We start from the raw sequence: 14,790 nt of genomic DNA, 5'->3' as shown, positions 1-14,790 counted from the left end.
ATGACAAATGTTAAGGAATTTCTATAAGAGTTCACCAACTTCAAGGTGTTACTTCACCCAAATCTGTTAGGCTGGGGTTATTTCAACATCTGCGTCAGTGATGACTTAGTGGCACTTGCTAAGCTGCCACCCTCATTCTCCCTTGATGGAATTTCACAAATCTGCGGTGGCAGATGGGGACAGTTTAAGGCTGTTTTTTGGCTTCTAGCTGTGAGGAAATACAGAAGGCTTTTTCCTTGTTACTTTTGAGTATGCTTAATTGGATCTGCAGTTTGTATTCTTGTGTGAGCAGATCAGAGATGTTATTACCCTTAAGTTATTCCTGTGCTGTCAGTGGTAAAAAGTGTTCTGTCAGAGGTGGAAGGACAAGGGTCTCTGTATTACTATGAGAAAAGCCTCCTGGGTAAGGTGATTAACCTGTTAACTGACATGCTTTTCAAGATGTTTTATAGGTATCTACATAACTCGTTTGTTCTCACAAAAAAGTAATGTCTGATGCATGTAACTCACCATTGTGCATATTTTGCTACAGTTTGTAGATTACAGAAATGCATTTTGTTTTTCAGGACTTATTGACATTCACTACACAGTCTGAAGAAGACAGACTTGCCTTGTCAAGCAAACAGGTGTGTATACATACTAGGAAGGTGTGGGGTGGGAGGTTGGCATAATGGTTAAGGTGATTACACTATAGATATGAGGGACAGAGATGATTCTCACACAAGGTAATTGGCTAGGCTTAAAATGGCCCAGAAGGGCAGTTAGCCTAGTACCAATCTACGAACTTATGAAAGATGCTTAAAAAATATTATGCAGCTGCCAAGCTTCAGCAACAGAAAGCTTATTAATTCTGAGCTTTGCAAATTAGAGTAAATGTAAGATATATACATTTCAGAGCTTCTCCTCTGTGTGTATGTTGACATAACTTCATTATGCATTTCTTTTTTATCACCTTAAATGCTTTTGTTTAGATTAGTTAAAAGTGATTTTACACTGCCTATTTTTATCATACCATTCCATCTGTATGTGTCTTGGGTTGAGACTTGTCTAATCAGCTGGTCTGTGTTGGAAATGTGGTAAAAAGATGTAAATACTGTAAGTTAATGTGACCTTTTTGTCTGCTGTTGAACATGTTTTATAAATGGTAATTGACTTAGGGGTCTATTTCTTTAGTTTTGTTTTTGTGTTTACTTCAGGTATGCTTTAATCTTACCACTGTCAGTTCTTTGTACCTGTTTAGACTTGCTTGTACATACAATGCACTACCTTAAAAATCTTTTCACTGTTCTTTCATTTCTCACATTCTCCTAGTTTTTGTTCCATTTACTCAACAGGATTGTGTAGAGTATGTTAATCCCCCCTTTCTGGTATCCTTACTTTGTTGAAGTGCATGAATGTTCTATTTTTGTTTTTGTCCTTTACCTGCCTGTGAGCAGCCTGCTTCAGTCAGCACCAGTGAACTGGTTTGACAAAATTATTTATACTTCTGTCAGCTTGGGTCTTTGTACTATTTATTACCTCTCTCTTACTTCATATGTCATGTTCATCGTATTGATCAGTGATGCAGTAGCCGTAACTATTTGGATTATATCCTGCCAGGGATATAACAGCCAGCCAGCTTCCAAACCTATACATGTGGCACCTTCCACATGTCCAAGCTGTCAGGCAGCTCGAGCTGAGCTAGCAAGTTTGGGTGTGAAGCCCTTCAGAGATTTACTGCCACCAGAAACTAGGCCTTTGAGACTTATGTGGATCGATGGTCTGCTTGTGCTTTCCATTGCTGTGTAGAGAAGTTCCCTTTGAAGAAAAAAAAATCCCTTTTCTTAATTTTGGTAGTGTTTTATTAGTTTCCTGCTCAGGAAACTTATTTTAAAGCTAGAAGTGTTATGTTTTAAAGAACTGTCTCAAAACTGTAACATATTTTTAAATGGAGCAATCGCTTTTTTTTCCCTCCATTTTAAAAGTAGTGTAAAGTAACTGAAACCATTTTTCTGTGGAGAAAGTGCGTTTATTTTTCCTCTTTTTGGCAAAGTATTTAAGTGCTTTTATTGTGTTGTTTTCTGTCAAAAAAGTAACTTTTGTGCACTGGCAAATTGCTGTTTGTCATCCCCAGAAAAGAGACCATTTTTGACCTTGTTCATGGAACAGACTGTCAGTCTCATGGTCTATCCTCCTCCCAGCCGCAAAAAGAAAAAGTTAAGCAAACAGTCTTTGCCACCTCAGCAAGCTAGCAATTTGCCATAGCCTCAGGTGGGTGACTCTGCTGTGGCCATTTGTCGTATCCTCAGACCATTCATCTTTTACCCTGGGTTCCTCTGGTGTAGCACCTGCAGCCACTATGGACTTGGGGGGGTTTAGCCGCATCCTTTGTGGCTGTCGGGGTCCCCTCAGTGGAAAAGGGGAGACACTCTTGTCAGTCCTGGGAGGGGGAACAGGGAAATTTTCCCTTTCAGAATTCTGTGTCCATCCCTGGGGAAGCAGATGCTGCCATTAGTAACACAGCTGGCCCATTTTTCTGTCAAAAAAGAGAAAACCAAGCATGTGTCCTCCTCAAATTCTCAAATTTCTTTGAACAGGAGTAGTTTACTGGTCTGGCTCAGGGTTTAATTCAGACTATTGATGATTCTTGTAAAGTAGCTTCTGCTAAAAGAAAGAGGGATTCCTCTTTTCCTGAAGAGCTTCGAGTCTGAATCTGAACAGGAATATGCAGGAACAGATATAGTTTCTTCCTTGCATTTCTGAATCAGACTCCGAGCAGAGGTCAGTGTCTGATTCCCTTTGGTGCTGATAGCATTGCTGGAATGTGCCAGTGTTTTCAGTGAGAGCACTGAGGTTTCTCAGTCCATCAGAAAATACTATGAGTTGTTACAAAAGGATTTTCTAGAGCCTACACCCATTCCTCCTGTTTTGTCTGCTTTAGAGGAGATGAGCTACTGCTTGCAGATGTTCTTTGTGTTTCACTGTTGCAGTCATTACATTTGGGTAATCTGCTGACCTGATAGTCAGCCAGCTGCCCTAAAAAGGCAGATAGGATGTATAAAGTTCTTCAGTCTTTTACATTTTTATACACTATTCCCAAACCTGACCCAGCAGCTGTAAGTTTATTTTATTCCACTGCTGAAAACCACTTGATTAATCCCAGTCCTACTTTTTCTGATAAGGATGAGAAGTTTATTGATATGTATGGGAATACAGTGTATACTTCTGCAACTTTAGTTTTCAGAATTTTTGTCAGACACGTATGTTAAAGTTGGTTCTGACAAATTGTGAAAGTGTAAGCAATGTTTTATCTGCAGATGTTCTTCATCTCACATTGCTGCAGTCCTTACACTTGGGTATAGCGCTGTCCTCGGTCGGCCCGAATACCAAAGTATATGGTCATGGCGCATTAAACTGACGCCAGGGCGTCAGGGTATATGACCGGCGTCATATCCTCAGTCTTTTGCGATGCAGAAGCAAATTTGCGGTGCAGGTTGGCGTCCTGAGATTTTCGAAACCGAGTTTCAGACCGAATCAAGTTGGCTAAGTACCCGTTGGGAATATTTTGGTTTTTCTTGCCTCAGTATTTTACCGGATGTCAGAAAAAGTAAATAACTGTATTTCTTGAAACAGATACCACATAGGGACTACCACAGCTTGTGTATACCGTGTTTAGGGCCTGAGCACGGCGTTGTTGGGTGTTCCTCTTGCGCTAGATTTAACAAGCGTACCATAAAGAGGAGATTAGACTGCGCTAGGTTAGTCTTGAGCGGTGCAATTACAAAATGCCGTCGGATTCTCCGAAGCGCAAGGACAAAGCACCTAGGCCTAGGTTAGAGGCACCAGCCCCGGACGTCGGTTCTTTAGAGGGCACGGTTGTGCCAGAGGCCCAAACAGAAGTTTCCTAGAGTCCCAGGGGAGACTTTGTTGTTACAGGATGTGTCTTCACAGGAGGTAGGCCAGGCTGAAGGGGCTTCTCAGGTAGCTGTTCTCCCCTCTCTGCCTAAGGTGGCTAGGCCTTCCCCTACTGTTACAAAGGCTTCTTCCAAGAGTAGGCCAGGTTCAGCTGTAGCAGGCGCTCCTCCTAGTACTTCAGGCCCTGTGCCCAAGAGACATATGCTTAAGATGGCTGAAGATTTAATTACTATGATTAGGGTTCTATGCCCTCCTGACAAAAGGCCTAGGGTGGATCCTGAATTTGGGAATTTTGAACAGGATTCTGATATTTCTGAGTCTTCAGCTGAGGATTTACAGGAGTTTTCTCATTATTCTGATTCTGATGTGGATGACTCCACCCCTTCTGCTTCTCCTCCTGAGGATTTTTCATTCTCAGAGACTCTCCATGCCATGAGGGAGCATTTTAAATGGGAAGGTCAGGATTTCTCTGATTCCAGGAAAAGACTTAGGGAATTTTTGTTTTTACCTCAGCATAGGCCTTTAGCTATCCCCCCTGTTCTTTCTGTGGTGGAAGATGTTTTTGCAGAGGCCTCCCTTAACCCTGATTCTTTGCCTCCCGCTCCTGTTAAACCAGACAGATACTATAGGGTACCTGAAGCTCACAAGTATCTTTTTAAAAGCCCTAGGGCAGATCCAGAGACAGTTACTCAGGGGCCTAAAGGGGTTAAGGCTTCTGTGGCTAAAAATCCAGTTCCTCAGGACAAAGAGGCAAGAGCCTTAGACAGATGGGGTAAGAAAGTGTATACTTCTTCAACTTTAGCCATGAGGGCTTTAAATTGTCAATTCCACATGCTGAGATATCAAATCTATCTCCTTTCACAGTTAAAGTCTAAGGTAGATGCTCTGGCAGAGGGTATTGAATGTAAGGAGTTGCAAGATCTGGTACATGTGTCTGAACAGGTGGGTAAGCATTCCTTACAATGTGGTTTTGATGCTGTACAGGCCTCTTCCAGGGTGGCTGCTACTGGTACTGTCCTTGCACGCCTGGTTAAGGGATCAGAATTTAGCTGAGCATGTTAAGTCAAGGATCTTGGATGCCCCTTTACAATCTGATGTGTTGTTTGGTTCGCCTGTTGAAGCAGTTTTAAAGAAAATGGAGGACAAAGCTAAATCTATGCACACTGTTAAAGATTTTTTACAGGTTCAACCTCCAAAGTTTAGCAGAAACTGGCCAAGCAAAGCGGACATACCCTTCTTATGATTCCCAGTCTAGGGGTAGGTCTAGGCGTGCTAGGGGCAGAGCTCAGGGTTCCTTTAGATCCAGGACAGGGAGCTCACCTGCACAGTCTTCAGGGGAGGGCAGGGGTCAGCCCTTTCAGACAGACCCAATGACCTACCTTTTCAACTGCCAGAACCTTCACGTCTCACAGCACCTTTAGGAGGAAGACTGACACTTTTCAAAGAGAACTGGAGTTTAATTACCCAAGACAGATGGGTATTGGATATCATTCACCACGGTTACAGATTTTATTTCCATACCTTACCACCGTTCAAGGGCATGCCAGATATTCCGCCCCAACACAGATTGGAAGCTCACAGACAAATATCCATATTGACACAGATAGGGGCCATACAACCGTGCCTATGGCAGAAAGGGGCCTAGGATTTTACTCTCGCCTATTCCTAGTACCAAAAAAGGGGAACACGTGGAGACCAATTCTGGATTTGTCTATCCTCAACACCTTTCTGGACATCCCCAAGTTCAAGATGCTGACATTGCAACAGCTGTTACCCCTCCTGGGCAAGGATCACTGGATGGTAACTTTGGATCTCCAAGAGGCTTACCTTCATGTCCCTATCACTCTACGCTGCAGGAAGTATCTGAGCTGGAGATTCACACTATCAATTCTCTGCATTGCCCTTTGGCTTATCCACTGCACCCAGAGTATTCACAAAGGTCCTGGCTCCAGTGATAGCTTTTTTCAGACGGAAAGGAATACAGATCTACCCTTATTTGGACGATTGCCTGATTCTGGCTCAGAGCAAGGACGAGCTTCTACAGCATTTAGAATATGTGATAACAGTGCTAAGATGCCTAGGGTATTCTGTGAACGAAACAAAGTCCAGTCTAGTACCCTCTCAGGACATGTGCTTTCTGGGTGTGAGACTGAATACAGCAGCCCAGATGGCCTTTTTGACCCCGGACAAACAAAAGAATCTTCCCCTTTACTTCCAACAACTATCGCATCAGTCCGGGCTGACTGCAAGGACAGTCCTTCAAGCCTTAGGGTTCATGGCATCTTGTATTCTGGTGCTTCCCAATGCCAAACTGCATATGAGGAAGCTACAATGGTATCTCAAGAATCTATGGACACAGCACTGCCACGATCTGGACACTGTCATTCCAATAATACCTTGCATCCAAAAGGAATTCTTGTGGTGGGCTCAGCAATGTCACCTAAACAAGGGACTTTCTGTGACCCGGAGGCAAGTCAGATTCTAACAACAGATGCCTCAGACAAAGCTTGGGGAGCTCATCTCAATGGAAAATGGATACAGGACAAGTGGCCTGCCAGACTACAGCATCTACATATCAACCTAAAGGAGATGTTAGCAGTCCAGTTTGCATTAACAGCTTTCAAGGAATTACTTCTTCCAGGACAGGTGTTGATTCTAACAGACAACACAACCGTCATGTGGTACATCAACAAGCAAGGGGGCACACATTCTTACCCTCTATGCAGACAAGCAATGATTCTATGGGAAACTGCTCTCAGTTTACAACTGGATCTTCAGGCAAGGTTTCTGCCGGGGTGAGAACTCCTTAGCAGATGTGTTAAGCAGGCAAATCATGGATCCCGTGGAAACTGGATCCTCAGGTATTTCAGCAATTAACAGTGTCATGGGGAACACCAGACATAGATCTGTTCGCTTCTCCTCTAAACCACCAGCTGCCAAAGTTTTGCACAAAAAGGATACACCAGGCAGCTTGGAAAACGGATGCTCTTTCTTTCAGTTGGAAAAATCTTCATGTATATGCCTTTCCACCACTTCCTCTACTTCTAAAGGTTCTGTTAAAGGTAAGCCAGGACAAACCAAGAATGATTCTGATAGCTCCAGATTGGCCCCGACAGCATTGGTACCCACTTCTGAGAAATCTAATAAGGAAACCACCGTGGCCCCTGCCTTTGATTCCTCAACTGTTGTCTCAAAAGGAAGGTCATTTACTCAATGTCAAGCTTCACTCTCTTCATCTCACAGCATGGCATATCCTGTTTTAGCTCATAGCAGGGCTCAACTTCCTCAACAAGTTTTGAATGTGATTATGGAAGCTAGGAGACCTAGTACAAGAAAAGTGTATGCGGACAAGTGGAAGAGATTTTTGCTTTGGAGTGCAGCAAAGGGTGTGGATGTTTCTGAGCCTGATTTAAGTGTGGCTCTTTTATATCTTACTGAGTTATTGGACAAGGGTTTGTCCTTCTCTTCCATTAAAATTCATGCTGCAGCAATTTCAGCTCACTATGACTGTGATCCACCTTTGTTTTCTCATTCTTTGTTCAAGCAATTTCTCAGAGGGGCAAAGAACATAAGACCGCCACGAAGAGCTCCTACTCCAGCTTGGGACCTCAATTATGTGTTGGAAAAGCTCACTCTGCCACCTTTTGAGCCTGCAGCTACGGCCGAGTTAAAATATTTGTCATGGAAGACTGCTTTTTTGTTGGCCATTACCTCTGCAAGAAGGGTTTCTGAATTGCAGGCCCTTATGGCTGTTGAGCCTTTCTTGATCTTCCATAAGGATAGGGTATCTTTAACCCTTCCTTTATGCCTAAGGTGGTCTCAAGTGTGTCTTTAAACCAGTCTATTCATTTACCTACCTTTTATGCAGACCCCCAAAACAAGGGGGAAAAGATCTTGCATACTTTGGACGTGCACAGACAGTTACGCTACTACTTAGATAGGACTAAGGGTTTCAGGCAGTCGCAGCAGTTGTTTGTTTCTTTTGCTTTAGGTACTCAGGGCAAGCCTGTGTCAAAACAAACTCTTTCTAAATGGATTGGGTTTTGCATTTCATTTTGTTATTCTCAGCATGGCAAGCAGATCCCAACAGGGATCAGACCTCATTCCACTAGGGCCACTGCCACCTCTACAGCCTTTCTAAGGGGAGTGTCAACTAAGGACATCTTGGAGGCAGCTACTTGGAGTTCAGTACATACTTTCTCTAAGCACTACCACCTTCCTCTCTACTCTAAATCTAGGGCTGGGTTTGCCACTGCTATTCTACAGGGCATTTTGACAGCTCCTGCTTCTATTTGATTTGCCATCCTCCCTTGCCTCTGCTTTGGGAATCTACCCAAGTGTAAGGACTGCAGCAATGTGAGATGAAGAACATAGTACAGTTTTGTACCTACCATAAATGTAGATGTTCGAAGATCCACATTGCTGCAGTCCCTCCGTCCCCTCTGAGTTTAGGGGTGGTTGTGTGGTTAGGTTAGAACTTTATTAGATAATTGTTAGAAATTGTACATAGTTTGGGTGTGGGGGTGCTTAGTGTTTGGTAATTTTTTGATCTTACCCTGTTTAGGGTCTTCTGACATCTGGGGCAAGAAAAGACTGAGGATATGACGTCGGGCGTGCGCATTTATACCCTGTCGTCCTGGCGTCAGTTTGACAGCGCTATACCCAAGTGTAAGGACTGCAGCAATGTGGATCTTCGAACATCTACATTTATGGTAGGTACAAAACTGTACTTTTCTTCTTGTGAGGAAAATCTGCTCTTAACAGCGTAGTTTATTCTATTGCACAGGTCACTACTCATTGCTTATAGTGTGTGTATGACTGTTGATACTTCTTCCAGGGCTATGGTCACTGGTACTGTTTTAAGGAGTTTTGCAAGGCTGCATTCTCAGAACCTCCCATATGTTGCAAATGAGATTTTAAATTCTCACTTGAATAGAGATTGCGTTTGGACCTTATGCTGCAGAGCTGTTCAAAGTGTGATGAAAAGGGCAAGGTGATCCAAGATTTTCATCCCTTCTTTTTCAAATTGTCCAGTGGAGTTTCTATCTGTTCATCCAGTTTTGGCAAAAAAAAATAAGTAAATAAAAACTCGACAAAATTCAGGTAAACAGACATTTAAGAAGAAATGGCAAAGGGGCTCCAAAAAGAATCCTGAAACCTCCCAAAACCAAGGACAAGTCCAATCATTCATCAGTGTTACAGATGGCAGTGGGAGGAAATCCCTCTTTTCCAGGGAGTCATTCCTTATCCTCCAGATCAGACTCTCTGTTTCCACCTGTTCATCACATACTGTCCCAAGGAGTGACTGAAATAGTTCCTCCTTCCCAATTGGACGAGGGTTTTTACTCAAGGATGTTCCTAGTGCCAAAAAAAAAAAAAAAAGAAAATGCTTGGAAACCAGTTCTGGATCTTTCTTTCATAAACTTGTTTGAGATAGTGCACATATCCGAAATTATGTCACTTTACAACCTGTTCCCTCTTACTATAGACTTAAAAACTGCTTATCACCACATCTTTATTCATCTAGACTTCAGACGTTTCTTAAGGTTTGTGTGTCTGGATCACATTATCAGTTCTCTGACTTACCCTTTGGAATATCATAGCTCATTGCAGACTACAGAGTATTCACACTTATTCCATATTTAGATGACTTGCTTATCTTTGAAGAGTCTTTTTTCAAAGTGCCAGGAATCTCTGTCTCTCTTGGATGAGAGAGATCTTACACAAGCTGGGATTCCAAGAGAACATTAAAAAGTTTTTCTTGATTTTCGTGCACAGGGTTTTGATGTTCTTTGTGTTTCACTGTTGCAGTCATTACATTAGGGTTATCTGCCTCCAGGTAGCTCTCAGCCGGCCTGAATATCAGAGTCTTGGATCCCTGCATCAGATGCTGTCTCCTCTTCCATGACGTCAGGTCGTCAGGGGTATAAAACATGCAGCCGACGCCATTACATCAGTCTTTCTTGCCGCGCGGTGCCCGAAGCAGAAGCAGTTCGCAAGTGCTGGTCGGCCGACTCCTGAAATTTTTGTTTTCGAGTTTCAGAACCAAAGTCTTCAAAAAAGCTAAGTACCCCGTTGGGGATTTTTTTTCTTGCTCTAAACCGATGTCGGTAAAAGTTAACAATTGTATTACCTGTGGAAAGCAAATACCTCATAAAGATTTTCATTCGTACTGCATTCCTTGCTTAGGCCCAGTCCACGATGTCCCTAGCTGTCGGTTTTGTGCCTTATTCAACGCATGAACTATTTGTCATCAGTTTATTTTTGCAGCAAATTATTTTGGTACTCTGTTTAACCAGAAGTGACTTCGGTAAGCCATCCGACTACCGACATTCCGAAGAAACGTAAAGATAAAGACAGAGACGGACCGCATAAGTCCAAAGCTGCCGATGACGCTTCCGTTAAGCTAGTTGCCAGTTCGCCTGTACTTTGGCGCTTTCGCAGCCCCTGATACCTGCTACTTCAGATTCGCAGGCCTCTACTGAGACCCATTCGGAGTCCGGTATGCCGCGAGATGCTTCTTCGACTATGGAACCTGCAGATGTCTCTACCTTGGATGGATCTAGAGCTGCTGTGCAGGCACCGGCTTCTGAGGGTGTATTTCAGGCCTACAGACTTGCATTTCAAACCAACGCCATCTTATTTTTCAAGATATAAAACTCGACTAACGCCTAGAAAACCGACTTCAGACCACATGGTTAGGCCCATATGCCTAAAAAATAAATAAGAATGGCTGAACTGATTTTCCTTCTGATTCTTCTGATCAGGATATGTCTGTTTCCTCTGATTACCAGGATTTGCCCTTATCTACCTATGAGGATTCTGATGCAGAGGATTCCATTCCCTCTGCTTCCCCTCCAGAAGCTTTTTCCTTTGGTGAAACCTTACACACTCTGAGGGAGCATTTTCTGCTGGGAAAGCCAGGATTACTCTGACTCCAAAAAGAGGCTTAGGGAATTCTTACTCCTCCCTCAACACAGGCCTTTAGCTATCCCTCCTGTCCTGGACATTGTAGATGATGCCTACTTGGAATCTAGCCTGTCCCCAGACACTTTACCTCCATCTCCCAGGAAACCTGACTGGTATTAGAGTACCTGACTCTCTCAAGTTCCTCTTCAAGAATCCTACTGCGGCCCCAGAGACCATTTCCCAAGAACCTAAAGGCATTAAGGCTACTACTGCCAAAAACCCTACCCCCTATGATAGAGATTCCAGGGCCTTGGACAGATTGGGTAAAAAGGTATACACTTCTGCTATTTTGGCCATTAGGGCCTTAAACTCCCAGTTTCATATGTTAAACTATCAGCAGCATATTATGGGACTACTTAAACAGAAAATGATGTTGATTACTGACTGTGCTGAAAATAAAGAATTACAGGATTTAATGCATTCTGCTGAACAAGTTGGTAAACATACTTTGCAATGTGGTTTTAACTCTTTAGAAGCATCTTGCAGGGCTGCTGTCATTGGGTATGTTCTTAGAAGGCATGCTTGGCTTAAGGAACAAAATTTGCCAGATCATGTTAAAACTAAATTACTGGATGCTCCCTTGAACCAAGACCGCCTGTTTGATAACAAAGCAGAAGAAGTCCTTAAAAATATAGAGGAAAAATCTAAATCTATGCAAACTGTTAAAGATTTCCTGCAAGTACAGCCTCCCAGATTTAGTTAGGCATTGGCCTTCAAAGAATTGGTCCTTCCCTGTCTCTTCCAGGCCTTCTCAGTCCAAACCCAGGAACAGCAGACCACCTAGGCTACAGTCTCAAGGTACTCACAGGCCTAAGCAGTGGGGGGGCTCCCACTTCCAAAGCTGGAAGTAGTAAGACACCCCCCTGTGGAAAAATGTCACAATGACTTAACCTTAAACCTTCCAAGCCCTGCTCAACTGCCTGCTCCCTTAGAGGGAAAGATCGCCCAGCATGCAAAAAACTGGGAACTCATTACCCAGGACAAATGGGTTTTAAATCTAGTTTTCCCAAGGATACAGATTCCACTTCCACACCTTACCAACCCCAAATGGTTGGCCAGACCTACCCCCAAGTCAGTGGACAGAGACTCAACAACAGGTTCACTCTCTTCTACGTATCAGGGCTATTCAACCTGTCCCAGCAGAAGAAAGGGGGCAGGGTTTTTACTCAAGACTTTTCCTGGTACCCAGAAAAAACAGTTTCCTGGTGTCCTATCCTGGACCTCTCTATTTTAAACACCTTTTTGGTAATACCAAAATTCAGAATGCTAACACTTCATCAGCTGCTTCCTATAGTAGGCAAAGATGTCTGGTTGACAACCTTAGACTTAAAGGAAGCTTACCTGCATATTCCAGTAAGGGATCTTGCAGGAAATACCTACGCTTCCGAGCAGGCTCCATGCACTATCAGTTCTCTGCACTTCCCTTTGGCTTATCTACTGCGCCCAGGGTATTCACAAAGTGCCTAGCTCCAGTCATTGCATTTTGCAGGCAAAGAAATATTCAAATATACCCATACCTGGATGATTGTCTAATTCAGGCAGAAAGCCAGGACATGCTACTAAAACATCTGGCATTTGTAAAGAAACTTCTAACCTCACTGGGGTACACCATAAACAAAAAGAAATCTCATCTAGTACCCTGCCAACAAATTGTATTCCTGGGAGCAAGCTTGAACACAACTTCCCAGATGGCTTACCTCATGCCAGATAAACAAGTTTATTTGACAGCCTACTTCAAACTACTAGCCACAAAGACCAGCTGTCTGCAAGGAAAGTCATGCAAGCCCTGGGGTTCATGGCCTCTTGCATTCTACTAATTCCATATGCAAGACTGCATATGAGGAAACTACAATGGTATCTCAAAAGCCTATGGTGTCAACATTTTCAGGACCCGGAATCAATGATTCCCATCATTCCTTGTATAAAGACAGAGTTCCTTTGGTGGGCAGAGGACTGCTACCACAACAAGGGGCTCCCAATCACTCTACCCTCTGCCGCCCAAACCCTAACAAGAGAAGCATCAGCCTATGCATGGGGGGCTCACTTGACAGGGCAGGGCATTCAGGGCAAATGGAACCAGAGTCAGATGCACCTGCATATCAATCAAAAAGAAATGTTAGCTGTACAGAATTCCCTGTCAGCCTTCAAGGACCACATTCTTCCAGGACAATTATTGCTAAAGACAGACAACACCACTGTTATGTGGTACATAAACAAGCAGGGGGGAACCCATTCGTACCCCCTCTGCAGACTAGCCATGGCTGTGTGGAACACAGCCTTGAGCTAACAAGTGCACCTGCAAACTCAATTCCTGCCAGGCAAGCTAAATTCACTGGCAGACGACCTAAGCAGAAATCTCATAAACCCACACGAGTGGAAACTGGAACCAAAGATATTCAATATTTTGAGAAACAAATGGGGGAATCCAGAGATGGACCTGTTTGCCTCCCCTTGGAACTACCAATTGGACAAATTCTGCACAAGGACTCCCCACAGTCAAGCTTGGAAAGTGGATGCCCTGTCCTTCACCTGGGAAAGCCTCTCAGTTTATGCCTTTCCCCCTCTGCCTCTCCTCTCGAAAGTTCTGCTAAAGATCAGACAGGACAAACCAAGGACAATATTGATTGCACCAGACTGGCCACGCCAGCACTGGTACCCCCTCTTGTGCAGTATGTCACTGCTGGAACCATGGCACCTGCCTCAGACCCCTTCCCTGCTGTCCCAGCAGGAGGGCCTGATTCTGCACCCTCAGCTTCAAACCCTGAACATTGCAGCCTGGCTAATTCTTTGAGCTCTCCAGTAGCATCCCTCAGTAAGCAGGTGCTAGATGTCATTCTGGAGGCAAGGAGGCGTAGTAATAGAAAATCCTATGCTGAAAAGTGGAAAAGATACTGTTCCTGGAGCCAGACTCAGGGGATGGGCACAACGGTGCCCAGCTTACCACATATTCTTCAGTACTTAACAGAGATGCTCCACAAGGGCCTTTCCTTTTCGTCAATTAAAATTCATGCCTCTGCCATTTCAGCGCATTATAATACTGAACCCACCCCTCTTCTCTCACCCCCTGCTAAAACAATTCCTCAGAGGGGCCAAAAATTTAAGACCACCCAGGAGATCACCTACCCCAGCCTGGGACCTTAACTTTGTATTAGAAAAGCTCACTCTACCTCCGTTTGAGCCAGCTGCAACTGCAGGGTTGAAATTCCTTTTTTGGAAAACAGCCTTCCTTATAGCCATCACTTCAGCAAGAAGAGTATCTGAATTACAGGCCCTCGTGGCAGTGGAGCCCTTCATCATCTTCCATGCAGACAGGGTGTCCCTCAGGACCAATCCTTCCTTTATGCCCAAGGTGGTGCCTAGTGTGGCCCTTAATCTGTCCATTCATTTACCTACTTTTTTCCCTAATCCACAGAACAAAGGAGAACGAATACTGCATGTTTTGGATGTGCACAGACAACTTAGATTTTATTTGGACAGGACTAAGCCTCTCAGAAAATCTGAACAGCTGCTAGTTGGCTTTGCTGCAGGGGCAGAGGAGAAGGCCATTTCAAAGCAAACCATTTCTAAGTGGATAGCCCATTTCATTCATTTCTGTTATAAGCACCATGGAAAACTTACCCCACAGGAGATAAGATCACATTCCACCAGGGCTGCATCTGCCTGTACAGCCTTTCTCAGAGGTGTCCCTACCAGGGACATCCTAGAAGCTGCTACCTGGAGCTCTGTACATACCTTCACCAGGCATTACCACATGCCAATTTTTTTGTAAATCCAGAGCTGGTTTTGCCACTGCAGTATTGCAGGGCTTAATAGCTGGTCCTAATGCTGTCTAACTTCCTCCTCCCTTCCTTAGCTTTGGGAATCGACCCAAATGTAATGACTGCAACAGTGAAACACGAAGAACACAGCACAGTTGTGTACACCTAC

General features: G+C 43.9%; 1 protein-coding gene across 1 annotated transcript in view; it reads left to right on the top strand.

Annotated features, from left to right (window-relative positions):
• Positions 1-14,790, top strand: part of WDR75 (WD repeat domain 75) — a 1,027,793-nt gene that overhangs the window by 991,279 nt on the left and 21,724 nt on the right. Inside the window, exon 22 of the mRNA XM_044071106.1 lies at positions 567-626. Within this exon, the coding sequence (XP_043927041.1) occupies positions 567-626 (60 nt within the window). The remainder of the gene's footprint in view (positions 1-566; positions 627-14,790) is intronic.

Source organism: Protopterus annectens, chromosome 5.part0 (genome assembly GCF_019279795.1).
Source record: "Protopterus annectens isolate FY-2018-M chromosome 5.part0, PAN1.0, whole genome shotgun sequence".
Taxonomy (NCBI): domain Eukaryota; kingdom Metazoa; phylum Chordata; order Ceratodontiformes; family Protopteridae; genus Protopterus; species Protopterus annectens.
The sequence above is the reverse complement of the archived record's forward strand: the minus strand, read 5'-3'. Positions and strand labels throughout refer to the sequence as shown.